Source organism: Macaca nemestrina, chromosome 9 (genome assembly GCF_043159975.1).
Source record: "Macaca nemestrina isolate mMacNem1 chromosome 9, mMacNem.hap1, whole genome shotgun sequence".
NCBI classification, from domain to species: Eukaryota; Metazoa; Chordata; class Mammalia; order Primates; family Cercopithecidae; genus Macaca; species Macaca nemestrina.
The window spans coordinates 123,697,360-123,718,545 of NC_092133.1; the positions used below are offsets into that span (position 1 = coordinate 123,697,360).

Below are 21,186 nucleotides of genomic sequence, written 5' to 3' on the forward strand. Positions count from 1 at the left end.
TGGTGTGGATTTTACCTGGGACAATAGCTAGATAAGGAAACTTACCTAAACATGGTTTTGGAATTAGACATCAAGAGAAAAGAAAGGAGATTAAAGAAAGTCTACACCCTCGGTTTGGGAGGGACACAAAAAATTAGCTAGGCATGGTGGCAGGCACCTGTAATCCCAGCTCCTTGGGAGACTAGGGCATGGGAGTCATTTGAACTCGGCAGGCAGAGGTTGCAGTGAGCTGAGATCGCGCCACTGCACTCCAGCCGGGGCAACAGAATGAGACTCTGTCTTAAAAAATAATAATAATAAGTAAAATAAAATAAAATAAAATAAAATAATTTCCTCTGGGACATTGATCTTTCTACTTGGCTACTTTATTTATTTTTACACACAGGATTTGTCATTGGAACATTATCAAGGGAGAATAATCCAACTTACCATTTTCTTACACTAGGAAAAGTAAACAAAAATTAAAATGTCAGGCACTTCTACATGTGAGATAGCTAAAAAGTAAAATATCTCTACGAATGCAAATGAATTAGATCTCAAATAAAACTGTGTAGATAAAATTTTAATACTTTAGTTGTTTAAAACACAAGGAAGTCCTATGATACAAAACATCTGTCTCTACATTTTCCTTAGAATTATTTCTTGAGAGTTTTAAATCAGCATTTTATTCTACCTGGTTTTCTTGTCCTTGTATTAGATATATATGTACGTATATATTATTCCTTTCTGCTCACACATTTATCAAATGTCTTGGATGTATATACTGTATTCACACAAGTATTCTCACAGACGTAGCAATAGTTACAGAAGGAAATTACCTTATATCTAAATGGTGGTGGTCTCACTGTTGCGTTCTTTTTGGCCTTCTCTAACTTTCTTGAATTACCTTTTTTCTATAAATTCCACAAGTTCAGCCAATGTTCATCTTTTAAGGCTTTCTGGCTGCTAACCATGAGTGAAGGGTCATTACAGTTTAAATAAGAGAAATAATCTTCAAAGAATTTTTTAAAAAATGCATTAAGAGCCCCATTGAAACCTACAACTAATTGGCAATGGTGATTTATTAACTATGCATTCTTCCATAGAAGAAGCAAATGTGACACCAAGGAACATTAGGTTTAAACACTTAAATGGTAGAGTAGATTAAAAAGTGATTTTACTTCATAAACAGTAAAGTTCCTCTATATTGACCTCCTCTAAAATTTGCTGCTGAAGGAGATGGTAAAGTATTCAACCAAGAAAATGGATAGAACAGGCTGACTCCCAGGCTGAGCCTGCCTCTTCTGTGACTTTTCTCCTATTGCCATCTAGTAGGATTATATGACATTTTTATTTAAATTACCAGTTTCCTAACCTAGTGACTATCTTTATCCCTTACATAAGCTAATGAAAAAAAAAGGACCCGAGTTTGCAATTGACACAAAAAGAGTGACATCCATCCATAGTTTGTGTCCAGAGTGATTATAAATGCCGAGTATATAATGAGAATAGAGATAAAAAAAAGTCAGAGAAACTGCAACTTCTACAAAGTAAGAGTATTCTAGGATAGACAGCATCAAGGACTGTAAAGACCCTTATTGCAAATCTCCAGCATTTTTGAAATACATTTTTTTCTTTCTTTTTTGAAACAGAGTCTCCTTCTGTCGCTCAGGCTGGAGTGCAGTGGCGTGCTCTCTGCTCACTGAAACTTCTGCTTCCAGAGTTCAAGCAATTCTCCTGCCTCAGCCTCCTCAGTAGCTAGGATTACAGGCATGCACTGCCACGCCCAGCTAATTTTTGTATTTTTAGTAGAGATCGGGTTTCACCATGTTGGCCAGGCCTGTCTCCAACTCCTGACCTCAAGTGATCCATCCGGCCTCCCAAAGTGCTCGGATCACAGGCGCGAGCCACCACGCCTGGCCACTGGAATACAATACTTTTTTGAGAATTGTTAGTTTCCTTGTTACATTATCAATAGACCAGAAATATTAGAACCATATCTATTGTAATCAAGCAAAAAGTCGTCACTATTTAATGGCAACTTAATATGAAGACGCCGAGATTTAGGGTTATAGCTAATTACTAACAGAATAGGAAAATGAGAGTTTGGTTGCCAAATTCCATGTATTTAAGAAAGGATCCATTTTTTGGCCTATGTACAGGTTCTTTCATTTAAAAAAATTATGGATTAATAATATAAATGCTGCGGATAGGCAAACTTTCCCTTTGCTCCCAAATATGGTAGCCTTTGCTGGCCATGATATGCTCTGATATGATATGTTAGGCTATGGTATGATAACGACTGGCCGAGGAGGACTGTCAAGGATATCAAAATGAATAAATTGATTCAGTCACTTATTGAAAAGGAAGTTTGTAAGAGGGCATTCTGGTACAGTAGCTAGGCCTTTGGGCTTTAGAGTCGTATTTCTTTGGATAAATCTTTATTCCATATCTTTAGAAAAGTTACTTAATGCCTCTGGGTGTTTCAGGTTCCTTTTCTGTAAATGTCCAAGGTAGCTATTCATGGTTTTTGTGAGAATTATACATAATTTATTTTAAATGCTTAGGTCAGTGGCTGGCATATATGAAGAGCTCAAGAAACGCCAGATTTTATCAACTTTGGAGGTTACTGTTAAATGTGAATGTGACTTTCACTGCTGGTTATGGCATACAAGATTAAGATCATTTCTACTACTTGAATCAAGCAGGAAATGTGAATAAACTATGGAAAGCTTCCGTTGAAAACTTCAGGTAGTTATCAAAGAGCAAGGTCTTGAAAAGCCAAAATCCCAAAGAATGGAAAACGCAGACATAAACCCAACACCACTTTTCTCATCAAAGCATTTGCCAATTTACAAGCAAGTGATAGAGAGTGAGAAGGTGTCATTGACTTCGCCCAGAGAGTTTAAGTAACTACCCTACACACTTTCTTTTCAATACACGACTGAACGGTTCGGTGGTTCATTTTTATATCCTTGACTGTCTTTCCTGGCTAGTCATTTTGATTCCACAGCTTAGCACATCATGTTATATCAATCATATCACAGCCACTTGTGATCACAGGTAAGAATGATTTGCCTTTCCACAGCCTTTGGGCTGTCTCATGGAGCTGAAGAAAAATACATGCATTCAGGGGCACTAAGGAAAAGGTCCATAGTAAAAATCCAGATCTTTAGTGGAGATCCCTGAAGGACTAGAAGAGTAAGGGCTTACCAGAAATATTCTGGTCTCATAAGGACTGATGCTCAACTTTGAAGGAGCTTAGCTGCACAGTGTTAAAGAAATCTGTCCTGTACTAACTGCCAAAAAAATAAAGTAAACTGACTTGCAGGAAGAAAACATTATCTACATCCTCAAAGTACTTTGGTACTTTGTAAACCATGTCCAATATTTTATTTAAAAAATCATCTAGCATGCAAAGAAACATGACCAATGAATAAAAATCTACAGGAAATAGAAAGAAAACAGGTGATAGAGACAGACCCATAAGACGTGTAGATATTGGAGTTATTGGTCACAACATTTAAAATAACTGTTATTAATATAGTCAAGGAAACAGATGATACAGTTAATTTCATAGGTAATTAAATCTATCTAAAAAAACTGGATACTCTAAAACTGAAAAATGCATTATAATGAACAGTTGGTAATTTGAGAAAAAGAACTTTAAAAAATATTCTTTTTGTATTTTGACTGAATTCTAAGCAAACTCTATCTTTGAAGTTAATTAAAATATACAGCTGTGTAACAATAAGGGCCTATAGTTTAAAACAGAATTTCGAATCTTTAGTTAAACAACACAGGAGCTACAACCTCAGGAAAAATAACTTAATTATTTAAGGGAATCCATGCCTCCACAAGTCTTCTCTCCAATATGATTCTAGAAAACAACAGAGTATTGGTGAAGAAACATTGAATATTATGAGCAAATCTGTATTCATTCTTATTTTAAGCAGCAGTCGTACTTCCCTATTTCAATCCCACTCTAAACAAGATTGTTACAACTGTAAATGCATTTTCTTATTTATTGATCATTCATCATTTAGTTTGCACTACAAAAAAAATCATGCTATTGAAGAAAAGGCAATATTTGCAGCATGAAAGGATTGGAGGTCATGTACGTGCTTAGCATGGTTGGCACATTTAAATACTGAGATAAATTGAATGAGGGCATTGAAAATGAAATTTACCTAACTGAATTCATTCAATCCATTACTACTTTTAAAGTAAAATTTAATTGTAATTAAAATTTACAATTTTAAACAAGTCCCAAATTGGTGGTGGGTTTTGTGTAAATCAGAATTTTTCTTCTTATTCACATAAAACATAATGAAACAAAACAAAGCTGGTGTTAGCCTATTAGAAGAAACTTATTACAGAAAGAATTACACTTACTTCCCTATCTATAATTCAGTAAGTTTAGCTTGGACAGGAACAGAACATTTTACTCCTTGTAATTATATGTTCTTAGAATTTAGTTAGCTCTCCAAATGAAGTAGGAATACCTCTCCTATCTATACTTGTAATTGTGTGATATGACAAAGTCTAACAAGCAAGATTCTTAAACAGCCAATATTAAGAAATACTTATTGGAAAAACAAATGAGACATAGATTTGTGAATTGTTTTACATAATCTCTTTAGGCAGGGAAAATGGTTGAGATGTCTTGGGATCATCAAATTAAATTCTGGATTTATCCTTAACTAGCTCTGTGACCTCAAGTATGTCATTTAATCTCTCTGACTTAGCTTGCTCAGCTACAAAATGAAGATGATCATGTATGATCTATTTCCATAATTAAGTCATAAACATTTATTGAACAGCTTCAATGTACCAACGCTATTGTAAAATGCTTAGGATATTAAAGCTATAGGAAATTGTTGAGGAATTAAACGCTATAATGCATATGAAAGTACTTTGAAAATGATAATACATTACACAAACTACTATTTTATGCTATCATGTGATTAGGAATATTTTTCTAGCAGTACCAGGAGCTTCTAGCTGTCACCCCAAATGCAAGGGGACTCTCTTATGACAAATTTTACAAATAATAATTTGCCTTAGCAAAATAAAATATATAACAATTATTGGGAAGAAAAAAGTGGTAGACTAGAAAAGTAGAAACTGCTTTCTATCTAGAACAAAGAAAGAACTGAAAGGCAAATTAAAGTAAAGTGAATAATAAAGTAAAAACGACTTCTTTGAACTCCAAGTGCAGAGGGAAGACATTCTTCACGACAAGAGCCTGGGAATATCAAGAAAGCATTAAATTTGCCTGTCATCTTGAAATTCCCCATAACAAAACAGGAAAACCATAACGGAACTTTTTTCTTTGATTAAAATGAAGAAAAGGCCTTTAAAAATACCAACCTAGACCAGAGAATAGGAAGAATCAACTGTTACTCTGCAACGTGAGATACCCTTTGAGAACAGTGTAAAGAAAGATGACACTTTCGATAATAAAGACTAGCAAGTGAAACCACAATAAGAACACACACTTCTGTTTTGACAAAGCCTCCAGCTGGTGAGACCTAAGTCCTCACACTTACTGACCTTGCGTCTTTCCAGAAACTTGACCAGTGTTGGTTGAAACCGTTGAAAACAAACATTTCAAAACATCACTGTGCAGTTCCAGCAATATACTAGATTGCAATGAAGACTAGAAATGAGTAAGTTCTTTTGAGAATTTTTCTCTCGGTGTCCAGGGAGTGTGACATAAAAATATGATGGGCTCTGATATAAAAACATAGCCCTGATTTTAGCTCTTTGAGGAATCGCCAATGGCTGAACTGCTTTCCCCAATGGCTGAACTAATTTACACTCCCAACAGCGGTGTATAAGCATTCCCTTTTCTCCACAACCTTACCAGTAAAACTACATTCAGGCCAGCAATCCCATTACTGGGTATATAACCAAAGGAATATAAACCCATGTAACCAAACATCACCTGTTTCCCCAAAACCTATTGAAACAAAAAACTGGGTAGAGCAAAGAGAATTTTTAGGGTAGGGAGGATGCTGTATGACACTATAATGATGGATGCATGACATTATACATCCTTAAAACCCTTAGAAAGTTCAGCATCAAGAGGGAACTCTAATGTAATCTAAGAACTTTGAGTGACATTGATGCGTCAATGTCAATGTAGGTTCATCTATTGCAACAAATGTGCCACTCTGGTGGGGTACATTGATGATGGGGGAGGATGTTCAGCAGGGGAAGAAGACTATGTTCAAACTCTCTGTATTTTCTGCATCATTTTGCTGTGAATCTAAAACTACTCTTAAAAAATAAAGTCTATTAATTAAAAAAATAATAAATCATTCTGCCACAAAGACACATGCATGTGTATGTTAATTGCAGTACTATTTATAATAGCAAGGACATGGAATCAGCCTAAACAGCCACCAATGATAAACTGGATAAAAAAATCAGGTACACACACACCATGGAATACTATGAGGCCATAAAAGAAATGGGATCACGTCTTCTGCAGGGACCTGGATGTAGTTGGAGGCCATTATCCTTAGCAAACTATTGCAGGAATGGAAAACCAAATACCACATGTTCTCACTTATAAGTGGGAGGTAAATGATGAGAACGCATGGGCACAAAGAAGGGAACAACAGACACTGGGGCCTACTTGACAGTGGAAGGTGGGAGGAGGCAGATCAGAAAAAATAACTATCGGCTGGGTGCGGTGGCTCACGCCTGTAATCTCAGCACTTTGGGAGGCCAAGGCGGGAGGATAACCTGAGGTAGGGAGTTCAAGACCAGCCTGACCAACATGGAGAAACTCCATCTCTACTAAAAATACAAAAATTAGCTGGGCATGGTGGTGCATGCCTGTAATCCCAGCTACAAGGGAGGCTGAGGCAGGAGAATCTCTTGTACCCAGGAGGCAGAGGTTGTGGTGAGCCAAGATCCGGCCATTGCACTTCAACCCAGGCAACAAGAGTAAAACTCCATCTCAAAAAAAAGAAAGAAAGAAAAACAACTGTTGAGTTCCAGGCTTAGTACCTGGGTGAGAAAATAATCTATACAACAAAACCTCCACGGCATGTGTTTCCCTGTATAACAAACCTACACATGTACTCCTGAACCTGAAATAAAAATTGAAAAAAAAAAAAACCATACACTTGGACAAAGAAACACCAAGTAGGACATAGTCTATAATTATATCCTACTTACTCAATTGCCCCAAGTAAATGAAAAATTTCATTAAAAAGTTTTTACAGTAATAGAAATATCTGACATATCTGACAAAAAATGAGGGCTATATAAATCTGACATAAATTTTAGAGTTGGCCTATTTGATTGTAATTAAATTATGCTACATTTTACGGAATAGATGAATTTCAGAAGATTTGACCAAAGTGAATTCTTTCTTGATCCTCAATATTCCTTTTATAATCTGGGATTCATTTCTCAAGGAAAAAGTAATCCCTCAGTTGAACATAAGATATCAAGTCTGTATTATTATAAATATCCATTAACCTATGGGTTAATAATGCTCATTATTAATTCTCACTGTTCAGGTTTCTCTCATAATTAGAGACTATCTAAAACATTACATTTGTAGTTCCTGGAACTTTATTTTTAATATTCTTAGTCCAACAGGTCTTAATTACTTTGTCAAAAGAGTTGGAAATCAAACACACAGTTATTCCAGTCTAAATATTTTGTAAATTTAAGGCTACAATTTAGTAAATTTTCATTCTTTACTTTGTCAGTTTGTTAAAATGAAACAAACCATAAGTTTAAATTCCCTTGTTCTTTCTGTCACTTAGATCTCTAATTTATCTTTCCTATCCAGTTTCAATAAACATTAGTCAAAGGGATTGTAAGCTCAGCTCTCCTGGAACTATCTCAGTACTGGGTCATTGAGCCACATAAGTTTTTGTCTCTATAAATGCTTTTGAAATTAGAACCAAAATATAACACAGAAATCAACAAGGTGAAAAAAAAAAAACTAACAAAATACATAAATACAAACATTTAGATTTAGATGAGAAATTCCTCCAAATTGGATGTTTTTTTCTTAGATGCATTTCACTCTACTCAATAATTACTCAATATAATTACTCAACAATTTTATGAAATTGATGGGTCCTGATGCCAACAATATCAGAAAACAAAACAAAAGAGCTAACAATCAATGCACCCAGAAGATTAAAACTAACCAAAACATTTTTTATTAAGCAAAAGAAACCAAGAGGCAAGAAAATGATTCGAGGATCATGGCTGTAAAATGTCCCTTTCTTGACACTTGGAGGAAAGGCAGCAGTCAAGAACAAGGGGAAGGGAAAGAAATTAAGCAAAAGAAACCAAGAGGCAAGAAAATGATTCGAGGATCATGGCTGTAAAATGTCCCTTTCTTGACACTTGGAGGAAAGGCAGCAGTCAAGAACAAGGGGAAGGGAAAGAAATTATCAATACATCACTTACTTCTTTGTATCCGAAGATGATGCGTCCATCTATGAGCAGGGTTGCCTGGAACGTGAAGCTTCCCAGGTTGTAATTATCCTGGAGATGTACGTGGTCCCACTGGACCACAAGTGCTGTGCCTATACACCCATTGTAAAAAGAAGAAATGCAATGAGAAAAACATATGTATCAATTCTGGTGGGAGTTTTCACAAAAATGTTTTTCAATCTGGCCTTCAAATCTGATGATTGTACGATTTCAATTTTATGTGGTTAATCAAATTCTGTTATTGAAATAGTATTTGGAATTTCTTTAAAGGATTGAGTAGTCTAAATATTTAGTAAAATATAACCTCATACTAAGGTCAATACTTGAGCTAACACAGTGTGGGGGAATTTTGCCTTTGGAATTTTATTAATCTAATGTTAATAGATACTGTCTGCTTAAATTTCCATAAGCCACTTTCAAAATGCAGCCCAAGTGGATTGAATGTACTTCAAATACATTTGACAAATGCTGAGAGAGAAAAAAAGCACATTAAAAAAGTTAGGACCACGTACAAAAGACCTGAAAATGTTTTTCCATACTTAGAAATATACTTTTCCACATTGAAGGAGTTCCTTTAACACTAATGGGAATTTTCTCCTTGAGTTCACAACGCTTGTGTTTCTGTCTTTGCTGTGTTTCTTCCAGGAGGCTGCAAGAAGCTCAAAAGGCCCTGGGCTAAGATTTCGAAGCCTCTTGAAGTACACTGGGATGAAACTTCAGTGCCGTATATTACATTCCAACTCACTCTGTCAGTGTTTACTATAAACAATTGACATGAAATAAAAACTGAAACAGTTTAATAGTTACCAGTGAGAATTCACATTTTTGTTTTAACTGACATTGTGTATTCTCTTTTTTAAAAAAGAAAAGAGCTGCTAAGACTTTTTCTTCACTCTGTTAGATTTTTCCGTTTGGTTAAAAAAAAATTATTGCCCAAAAAAGCTGTGTTGAAAATGAAAATCATAGAACTAAAAGAGCAAATCTTATCTCCCAGCAATAAATATCTGATGTATTTAAAAATTACAACTGCATGGAAGAATTAATTTTCAGTAATTATTTGGTGCTATTAGTAATATCTCTTGAGATAGCTGACAGCTTTAAATAGACACTTTATTTCAAATATTTTGAATATTCAATTGTAAGCCCTGAAAGGATGTTGAAGTATAGAAATGTACTTTGAGGCAAAACTTTAAAAGTAGAAAAGAAAAAAAAAAGTTTTTTAACTTGACCTTGGTGCTTTTAGCCATTATCACTGCTATGAGTGAAGATCACCCAGATCTCTTCCTTCCACGGGCATCTCTGTGTCTATATTGTCCTGGAAGGACGAAGGAAGGAAGGAAGGAAGGAAGGAAGGAAGGAAGGAAGGAAGGAAGGAAGGAAGGAAGGAAGGAAGGAAGGAAGGAAGGAAGGAAGGAAGGAAGGAAGGAAGGAAGGAAGGAAGGAAGGAAGGAAGGAAGGAAGGAAGGAAGGAAGGAAGGAAGGAAGGAAGGAAGGAAGGAAGGAAGGAAGGAAGGAAGGAAGGAAGGAAGGAAGGAAGGAAGGAAGGAAGGAAGGAAGGAAGGAAGGAAGGAAGGAAGGAAGGAAGGAAGGAAGGAAGGAAGGAAGGAAACAAACGAAAGAAAGAGAAGAAAAAGAAGAAAGAAAAAGAAAGAAAGAAAGAAAGAAAGAAAGAAAGAAAAAAGGAAAGAGAAAGAAGAGGAAGGAAGGAAAGAAGGGAGGAAGGGAAAAGAAAAGAAAGAAGGAAGGAAGAGAAAAGAAAAGAAAAAAGAAAAGGAAAGAGCAAGAAGACAATAGCCAGGAAACTTCCCATGATTTTATAAGTATAGAAATTTTCTAATTGTGAAATGCCTCCTAGCTTCTTTTTCCTTCACACATGTCTACAACCCTCAAGCTCTAGTCTCTCCCTTATCCTCTAGCTTCTATCGCACTCTGGTGATGCAGTGAAAACAACGAACCAGAGGGCAGAAGACTTAGACTCGCACCTTGTCTCTATAAAACTTTCCATGTGAACTTGGACACAATTAATCTGCATGAAACCGTTTCCTTTCCTGTAACATGGGGAGTACAGTTTTTGCCTTCAAGCGATTCCGGCATTAAATACAAGAAAATATAGTTACCCTTGACTATTTATGAAAATAAGAGGGCTATATAAATTAAAGTTTTTAATGCAAATTCTGAGGGAGAGATTCCCAATATTTTGTTAGTAGCAGGTTGCTAAAAAGCACACTGTTGGCCCGGCGCGGTGGGTCACGCGCCTGTAATCCCAGCACTTTGGGAGGCCGAAGCGGGTGCATCAGGGATCAGGAGATCGAGACTATCCTGGCTAACACGGTGAACCCCGTCTCTACTGAAAATAATAATTAAAAAAAAAAAGAGCCGGGCGTGGTAGCGGGTGCCCGTAGTCCCAGCTACTCGGGAGGCTGAGGCAGGAGAATGGCGTGAACCCGGGAAGCAGAGCTTGCAGTGGGCCGAGATCGCGCCACTGCACTCCAGCCTGGGTAACAGAAGGAGACAGAGCGCGACTCCGTCTCAAAAAAAAAAAAAAAAAAAAAAGGCATACTGTTTGCACGTGCTAAATTTTATATTATGTAATAGCATAGCTCTCTCAACATTTGCTGATTTAAATTTTCTAACCTGCTGCTGTCTTCTCTAGAGAAGTCTGCTTTCCTAAATTGTTGAATTTCCAATCTTTAAGTATCCTGTCAGTGATTCTAGCCAAACTTGAAAATATTTCAGCAAGTTGTTGTGGTATTAAAAGGGCTTTGTGAAGAGCCTTACAGTATTTAAAAGTGTTTCATTCATTCAATAAAACACAAGCTTTCATTATCATATTGTTTGAACTCAATATTCCTCAATATTAGATTCCTATGGAATAAGTCATTACACAGAAGGTATTTCAATGGGTAAAAAATACATGCTTTCTTGAGTATTAATACTTTTACAATTCCCAGAAATAAAAACTCAGTTTACATATGTAATTATTTTTATTCATTCATTGAATAATTATTTAGGACCTACAGCCTATTAAGTATCTATACAGGATACTGGAGATAAAATGATTTCTTATAAATAGCCACAGTCCTTGTTTTTAAAGAACCTAGAGTTCTTTAAAAGAAAGAAGTTGGAGTAGTATACATCAATTTTTAACAATCACTCAAATGCAAGCAAAATTCAAATATTAAGAGCTACCTAGGAACAAGGTATATGAGAATATATGTAGAGAGACTTATTTAATATGTCTTATGATTTTGATAGCAACAGTATAAAGTCTTGGTCATTAGAATCATGTGCCCATGAGTAAATGACTCTAATATCACCTAGTGAATGTCGGAGCTTGGAAAATAGTCAATGTTCACTAAATCTTTTATTATTTCCATAGGATAGATTCCCAAGGCAATTTTGTATTGGAATGATAGAGCAAGTTTCAGATAAGTTTCTGGCTGCAGTTTTGCCTCAAGAATACTGTATTTACAGTCTACTTGCACATCCTTGGGTGTTAGCACCTCAAGAGTTTTTAAAAAATGGAAGAGAATATAATAGTTCTTAAAATAATAGAGATGAATCATTATTACAGCTAACATTTACAGTTACTTCACATTGGATCATATCTTGGTGTTACTTAAGTTGTTCAAAGTGTATTTCCTAAGGTGAATATCTAACTATGTTTACTTTCTTCATTGTGCTATTTCGACCTGTAAAATGGCTTTCATTACACTGGTCAGGAGATTGCTCTGAGCAAAATGATCGTATTTCTACAAGGCTACAGCTCCATCAAGTCTATTCCAACCATGAGCAAATTTCTTCCTTGATCATCACAAATAAGACAAGAGTAGAAATAACTCTGTTCACCCCAATTGCTTGTATTATTTGCAGGCATAAAATTGTCATTTGAACAAATAAATATCATTTGTGAATGTTAAATACACAGAAAATTCTATACTTAATTAATTGTTCAAATATAAACTCTTTGTTACTTATAATTTATTTTCTCTACCAAAGTTACAGCTTTCAATAAGATGTTGAGATGAAAACTCATTTAGGTCTCCAACGCCTTGAATTTCTTGCTTGGATTTTGGCAGCACTTAATGATATATTCCAGTTTTTTCTCTATTTTATATGTCCCAAAATAGTAATAGCAGGTATATATTGCTCTTGGTATATTTGATAAATCTTAACAGGCTCTCACTCATTTTTTAAAGTTAAGAAAACTTTATTTTCTTAAGTTGAACTACCCACAACTAACTACTTTATACTTTTTAAAATATGTGTTCATCTTATGGATACATACAAGTCATAAGTTCTGGAAATTTAATGTCAATATATGCCACCTCCCTCTACTGGAAAATCAGAACTAACAAAATTATTCTTATTTCCATTTTTTCTGATGGGAAAATTGGAAAACTGACTTATTGAAATAGCATCAAATAAATTCATTTGCTTTGTCTGAGGTCTTGTCTACAGCAACTCATTTTTATTGTGTATAGTAGATGTTAATAAACGTGTTGAATGAATGAATGAATGCCATTTGTGTACTTTATAAATCTTAGCAGAATAACATTTGTCATCTCAGACCATTTGCATCAAGCAGTTTACACACCAAAAAATAAACAATTAAGAAAAACATTAACAGGAATCTGATGCTTGAGGTTTAAAAATACACATGCAGCAAAAAAAATAGGCTATTCAATACATACCATTATCAAAATATCTGACAGTTGAATTTCTGGATACACTGGGATCAAAATTTGCCATTAAAGGTGCTATGTACTGTGTGGCTGTTAGCATTCGATGTACAACTTCTCCAGTGTATATGAAACCTAGAATTAGAAAAATAGGAAACATATTCAGAAAAAGAAGCCCATATAAAATTATGATTAAAATACTACAAACCCAATTACAGTCGTATTATGAAAATAAAATGTCATGGTAGCTGGAAAAAAAGGAACGTATTTAACATCTTAGTATCTTATTAACAATACTTGGTCTGGATTAAGTAACAAATTCTTGTATAGTTTGGTAGAACCTTGCAAACCCAAAATCTATAACATGTACAATTTTAATTGGGGGAAAAGTGACTACTATCTGGATGAGATTATTAGGCTAAAAATGCTAATACTGCATTATAAGTAACTCAAATATTCAATTTGCTGTTATTAATCCCTTGTTATTTTAACACTAGCTTACCACACAAGTCCTTTTAATGAGTGAATTCATTTTCATAATATTTATTTAAGCTACCATCTCAGCATAGGAATTTTAGAAATGACATCTGGTACAATGCAGAAAATGTTTTGATCTTTTTTTTTTTACTTGAAAGTTGAAAGGGGGCTAAACACCCATGGTGAAGTTTTCACATTCTTGGTTTGCTCAAGCCTCCACATTATCAGCATGCTATCAAGAAGATAAAGTCTATATGTTTACAGATAAGGTGGTAAAACATTGACAATGCACAAATGCCTCCCTATTTAGAGATTTAATCAATGCCAGTCTATTCTAGCAGTTGGATAATGAGAAGGAATTTACTATGGAGGACTTTGGCTTTGAATTAACTTTCAATAGCTCCTATTTGTTACAAGTCTAACTCCCTTTCTATTATTCACAGTAGGTTTATTTACTTTGTGGATTATCCATGACAAATTGTTAATCCTGTGCTGGCTTCTTGCCTTCAAAGTCTTTAGCTGCCTGAAAGGAGAGTCAGCTCAGGGATTGCTAACTAATTTTAATATTAATCTAAGAAATACACAATTGAGATACATATGCAAATGCACAGACACAAATAAAATGCAAGGCAAATTATTTGTGACAATGCAATTGTAATGTTTGGGCAGTCATGAGTTAATTAGATACCCGGCACTAATATAAATCATTTTATATTAATAAGATAATGATATTTAAAGCTCAAAAAATGTTAAACTTTGATAACTCATTTTATGGTCTGAATAAATATTTCATTGGCAGATTGTGGTCTTCATTGTTTCAAATTCCAACTGTGATGTCTAGGTAAGATATTACAGAATTAAACCTGTAGCTATTTACTTAGAAATTAATTTCTCTCTTTTTGGGAATATCTTCTTTCCTTTGACTACCTTTTAACATTTCATCAAAAGCATAATTGAACTCTAGCTATTCATCTTAAAAAATATTTTAACTGGAAAAATATTCAATGTGTACTTTTATCATCATGGCTTCTTGTTTCTTATATGACTTATTGTTTCTTATTTACCAAGCACTATCTTTCAAAATAAATACCTGATGCTTTAAGCAGAATTTCGTACATTTGTAATTTCACCTAGCTGAAATGTATTAAAAATACTATGGTGATAAGGTCATTGCTTTTATTATACTTCCTTCTAGATTTTCAGTCATACTCCTAATATCAAAGTGCAATATCACATCCTTAACATTATAAACATGAAGAGTAACTGTTTTCCAGGGTCTCTATTTTTTCTCCTATCCTCACCACCATGCATTTATAATCTATCATTAAAATGAATACAAAAATTCTATAGATACCATCTCTTAAGGGAAATGTTTGAATTAGACGCTGAAAGTGTTATTTCCGAGAAAATAGCTCCAAGCAGGTTATTTCTCTTCTTTATATTCTCCAAGTACAAACAGAAGAAACTGCATAACTTGGAGGATGGAGGTCAGTTATTCAAGGAAGATAATTTTACATAAGTACAAAATCCATTCTCCAAGACAACTTTGTAAGAAGAACACCAGCAATACCTAGAAATACACTGTTGCAAAATGTAAGAGCACTGATGATTTCAGACACTTCATACTTACTGCTAGTATTTAAATAAATAAAATATATATACTTTCCCCTCAATGTTTCTACATAGATTTGCTAAGAAACTATATATACTTTCATAGATTTGCTAAGAAACTTCTCTCCACTCTCAATAACCCAGTTTTCAGATGACAGAAACCATTAACTATTGTTTCTTTTGATGAGGAAACTGTTCCCCAAATCTACAATTTATCAAATGTCAAGGGTGAAATTTCAAATTGTTTCCAAAGAACTAAGTAGAAATATAGAAGAATTTGTTAACATGTATAAGCCACAGATATAGTTTTTAATTATTTTGTTACTAGAATATTAAAATAAGTTATGTTCCTATGAGTATTATGGTTGCTACAACCACAGTGAACAAGAAACTGCTACCACAATTACTAGCATGTCTGGTACTTCTATTACTACTACCACTACTAGTACCACCACCACGAAGAATTACTATGAAAAAAAATAAAAACCCCAAGAAGGAAAAAAACCCTAGTACTCTGCAAAATGAGCTTAATTTTACTTATTCAGAGAATACTTGCTTGTTCTTCTTGGCTATATTGAAAGTTAATTATATCAATATCTCAGGTTAGTTTCTAACGACCAAGAAATAAAATTCTTGACTTCTTGGTGAAGCCAATCTAATGATAGGCTTTACCTAGTTCTCCTTAAGTTTCCAGATTTTAAAAATATCACTTCAGTAGTGATTAATAATTGAGTGGAGAGAAGCCTTACAAGCTTGCAGGGGAATGTAATTAGGTGTTAAATAAGAAAGAGTTATGCAAATTAATGCAACAAAACTCCAAAGCTTTAAAGGCACTCATAGCTACCAACACCCCATTAGACATTTACTTCTTTTCTTTGACTGTTCTGGGCATTCCCAGCTAAAGATTATATATAAAATATATATTTATTTATATAAATACATATGTATATTTTATGTGTACATATATGTTACTTTTCTGGTTCTTAATGTTTTGGCGTAATTTAAGCAATATGTTTGCTTATTTATTTATTTATATTTTTATTTTTTTGAGATGGAGTCTTGCTCTGAAGCCCAGGCTGGAGTGCAGTGGTGTGATCTCAGCTAACTGCAAGCTCCGCCTCCCCGGTTCACGCCATTCTCCTGCCTCAGCCTCCCGAGTAGCTGGGACTACAGGCACCCGACACCCTGCCTAGCTAATTTTTTGTATTTTTAGTAGAGACGGGGTTTTACCATGTTAGCCAGGATGGTCTCGATCTCCTGACCTCGTGATCCGCCTGCCTGGGCCTCCCAAAGTGCTGAGATTACAGGCGTGAGCCACCGTGCCTGGCCTTTTTTTTTTTTTTTTAATTTTTTTTTTATATACACTTCAAGTTTTGGGATACCTGTGCAGAATGTGCAGGTTTGTTACATAGGTATACATGTGCCATGGTGGTTTGCTGCAACCGTCAATGTATCATCTACATTAGGTACTTCTCCTAATGCTATCCCTCCCCAAGGCCCCCACCCTCTGACAGGCCCCGTGTGTGATGTTCCCCTCCCTGTGTACATGTGTTCTCATTGTTCAACTCCCACTTATGAGTTAGAACATGCAGTGTTTGGTTTTCTGTTCTTGTGTTACTTTGCTGAGAATGATGATTTCCAGCTTCATCCATGTCCCTGCAAAGGACGTTAACTCATACTTTTTTATGGCTGCATAGTATTCCATGGGGTTTATGTGTCACATTTTATTTATCCAGTCTATCATTGATGGGCATTTGAGTTGGTTCCAAGTCTTTGATATTGTGAATAGTGCTGCAATAAACATATGTGTGCACGTTTCTTTATAGTAGAATGATTTATAATCCATCAGGTATATGTTTTAACCATTTTATTTACACATCTCTGTAGCCATTTGAAGAGCTAATCATACAATGTCTCCTTTGTTTACTATATGATTCTACAATAAATAGCACTCATTTGCTCATCTGCCTTTGCAGAAAAGTGGTCATTTATGAAGATAATTTGGGACTGAGAAAGATACCTTCATGTAAAAGAATCAAGTAAGAGAAGCAATGGCCTTCTTTGTCTCTTTTGATCTTTGATGGTTTAAAGTCTGTTTTATCAGAGACTAGTATTGCAACCCCTGCTTTTCTTTGTTCTCCATTTGCTTGGTAAATCTTCCTCCATCCCTTTATTTTGAGCCTATGTATGTCTCTGTGTGTGAGATGGGTCTCCTGAATACAGCAGACTGATGGGTCTTGACTCTTTATCCAGTTTGCCAGTCTATGTCTTTTAATTGGAGCATTTAGTCCATTTACATTTAAGGTTAATATTGTTATGTGTGAACTTCATCCTGCCATAATGATATTAACTGGTTACTTTGCTTGTTAGTTGATGCAGTTTCTTCCTAGCCTCGATGGTCTTTACATTTTGGCATGTTTTTGCAATGGCTGGTACCGGTTGTTCCTTTCCATGTTTAGTGAAGGCCATTACATAATGGTAAAGGGATCAATTCAACAGGAAGAGCTAACTATCCTAAATATATATGCACCCAATACAGGAGCACCCAGATTCATAAAGCAAGTCCTTAGAGACTTACAAAGAGACTTAGACTCCCATACAATAATAATGGGAGACTTCAACACTCCACTGTCAACATTAGACAGATCAACGAGACAGAAAGTTAACAAGGATATCCAGGAATTGAACTCATCTCTGCAGCAAGCAGACCTAATAGACATCTATAGAACTCTCCACCCCAAATCAACAGAATATACATTCTTCTCAGCACCACATCGTACTTACTCCAAAATTGACCACGTAATTGGAAGTAAAGCACTCCTCAGCAAATGTACAAGAACAGAAATTATAACGAACTGTCTCTCAGACCACAGTGCAATCAAACTAGAACTCAGGACTAAGAAACTCCATCAAAACCGCTCAACTACATGGAAACTGAACAACCTGCTCCTGAATGACTACTGGGTACATAACGAAATGAAGGCAGAAATAAAAATGTTCTTTGAAACCAATGAGAACAAAGATACAACATACCAGAATCTCTGGGACACATTTAAAGCAGTGTGTAGAGGGAAATTTATAGCACTAAATGCCCACAAGAGAAAGCAGGAAAGATCTAAAATTGACACTCTAACATCGCAATTAAAAGAACTAGAGAAGCAAGAGCAAACACATTTGAAAGCTAGCAGAAGGCAAGAAATAACTAAGATCAGAGCAGAACTGAAGGAGATAGAGACACAAAAAACCCTCCAAAAAATCAATGAATCCAGGAGTTGGTTTTTTGAAAAGATCAACAAAATTGACAGACCACTAGCAAGACTAATAAAGAAGAAAAGAGAGAAGAATCAAATCGATGCAATTAAAAATGATAAAGGGGATATCACCACGGACCCCACAGAAATACAAACTACCATCAGAGAATACTATAAACACCTCTACGCAAATAAAATGGAAAATCTAGAAGAAATGGATAATTTCCTGGACACTTACACTCTTCCAAGACTAAACCAGGAAGAAGTTGAATCCCTGAATAGACCAATAGCAGGCTCTGAAATTGAGGCAATAATTAATAGCCTACCAACCAAAAAAAGTCCAGGACCAGATGGATTCACAGCTGAATTCTACCAGAGATACAAGGAGGAGTTGGTACCATTCCTTCTGAAACTATTCCAATCAATAGAAAAAGAGGGAATCCTCCCTAACTCATTTTATGAGGCCAACATCATCCTGATACCAAAGCCTGGCAGAGACACAACAAAAAAAGAGAATTTTAGACCAATATCCCTGATGAACATCGATGCAAAAATCCTCAATAAAATACTGGCAAACCGGATTCAGCAACACATCAAAAAGCTTATCCACCATGATCAAGTTGGCTTCATCCCTGGGATGCAAGGCTGGTTCAACATTCGCAAATCAATAAACATAATCCAGCATATAAACAGAACCAAAGACAAGAACCACATGATTATCTCAATAGATGCAGAAAAGGCTTTTGACAAAATTCAACAGCCCTTCATGCTAAAAACGCTCAATAAATTCGGTATTGATGGAACGTACCTCAAAATCATAAGAGCTATTTATGACAAACCCACAGCCAATATCATACTGAATGGGCAAAAACTGGAAAAATTCCCTTTGAAAACTGGCACAAGACAGGGATGCCCTGTCTCACCACTCCTATTCAACATAGTGTTGGAAGTTCTGGCTAGGGCAATTAGGCAAGAGAAAGAAATCAAGGGTATTCAGTTAGGAAAAGAAGAAGTCAAATTGTCCCTGTTTGCAGATGACATGATTGTATATTTAGAAAACCCCATTGTCTCAGCCCAAAATCTCCTTAAGCTGATAAGCAACTTCAGGAAAGTCTCAGGATACAAAATTAATGTGCAAAAATCACAAGCATTCTTATACACCAGTAACAGACAAACAGAGAGCCAAATCAGGAATGAACTTCCATTCACAATTGCTTCAAAGAGAATAAAATACCTAGGAATCCAACTTACAAGGGATGTAAAGGACCTCTTCAAGGAGAACTACAAACCACTGCTCAGTGAAATCAAAGAGGACACAAACAAATGGAAGAACATACCATGCTCATGGATAGGAAGAATCAATATCGTGAAAATGGCCATACTGCCCAAGGTAATTTATAGATTCAATGCCATCCCCATCAAGCTACCAATGAGTTTCTTCACAGAATTGGAAAAAACTGCTTTAAAGTTCATATGGAACCAAAAAAGACCCCGCATCTCCAAGGCAATCCTAAGTCAAAAGAACAAAGCTGGAGGCATCACACTACCTGACTTCAAACTATACTACAAGGCTACAGTAACCAAAACAGCATGGTACTGGTACCAAAACAGAGATATAGACCAATGGAACAGAACAGAGTCCTCAGAAATAATACCACACATCTACAGCCATCTGATCTTTGACAAACCTGAGAGAAACAAGAAATGGGGAAAGGATTCCCTATTTAATAAATGGTGCTGGGAAAATTGGCTAGCCATAAGTAGAAAGCTAAAACTGGATCCTTTCCTTACTCCTTATACGAAAATTAATTCAAGATGGATTAGAGACTTAAATGTTAGACCTAATACCATAAAAATCCTAGAGGAAAACCTAGGTAGTACCATTCAGGACATAGGCATGGGCAAAGACTTCATGTCTAAAACACCAAAAGCAACGGCAGCAAAAGCCAAAATTGACAAATGGGATCTCATTAAACTAAAGAGCTTCTGCACAGCAAAAGAAACTACCATCAGAGTGAACAGGCAACCTACAGAATGGGAGAACATTTTTGCAATCTACTCATCTGACAAAGGGCTAATATCCAGAACCTACAAAGAACTCAAACAAATTTACAAGAAAAAAACAAACAACCCCATCAAAAAGTGGGCAAAGGATATGAACAGACATTTCTCAAAAGAAGACATTCATACAGCCAACAGACACATGAAAAAATGCTCATCATCACTGGCCATCAGAGAAATGCAAATCAAAACCACAATGAGATACCATCTCACACCAGTTAGAATGGCGATCATTAAAAAGTCAGGAAACAACAGGTGCTGGAGAGGATGTGGAGAAATAGGAACACTTTTACACTGTTGGTGGGATTGTAAACTAGTTCAACCATTATGGAAAACAGTATGGCGATTCCTCAAGGATCTAGAACTAGATGTACCATATGACCCAGCCATCCCATTACTGGGTATATACCCAAAGGATTATAAATCATGCTGCTATAAAGACACATGCACACGTATGTTTATTGCGGCACTATTCACAATAGCAAAGACTTGGAATCAACCCAAATGTCCATCAGTGACAGATTGGATTAAGAAAATGTGGCACATATACACCATGGAATACTATGCAGCCATCAAAAAGGATGAGTTTGTGTCCTTTGTAGGGACATGGATGCAGCTGGAAACCATCATTCTTAGCAAACTATCAC

General features: G+C 35.6%; 1 protein-coding gene across 1 annotated transcript in view; it reads right to left on the bottom strand.

Moving 5' to 3' along the window:
* The window catches only part of LOC105488240 (plexin domain containing 2), a 467,180-nt gene that overhangs the window by 127,502 nt on the left and 318,492 nt on the right, over positions 1–21,186 (bottom strand). The window contains exons 6-7 of the mRNA XM_011752134.3: positions 13,152–13,274; positions 8,431–8,549 (exon numbers count right to left, since the gene is read on the bottom strand). Of these exons, the coding sequence (XP_011750436.1) occupies positions 8,431–8,549; positions 13,152–13,274 (242 nt within the window). The remainder of the gene's footprint in view (positions 1–8,430; positions 8,550–13,151; positions 13,275–21,186) is intronic.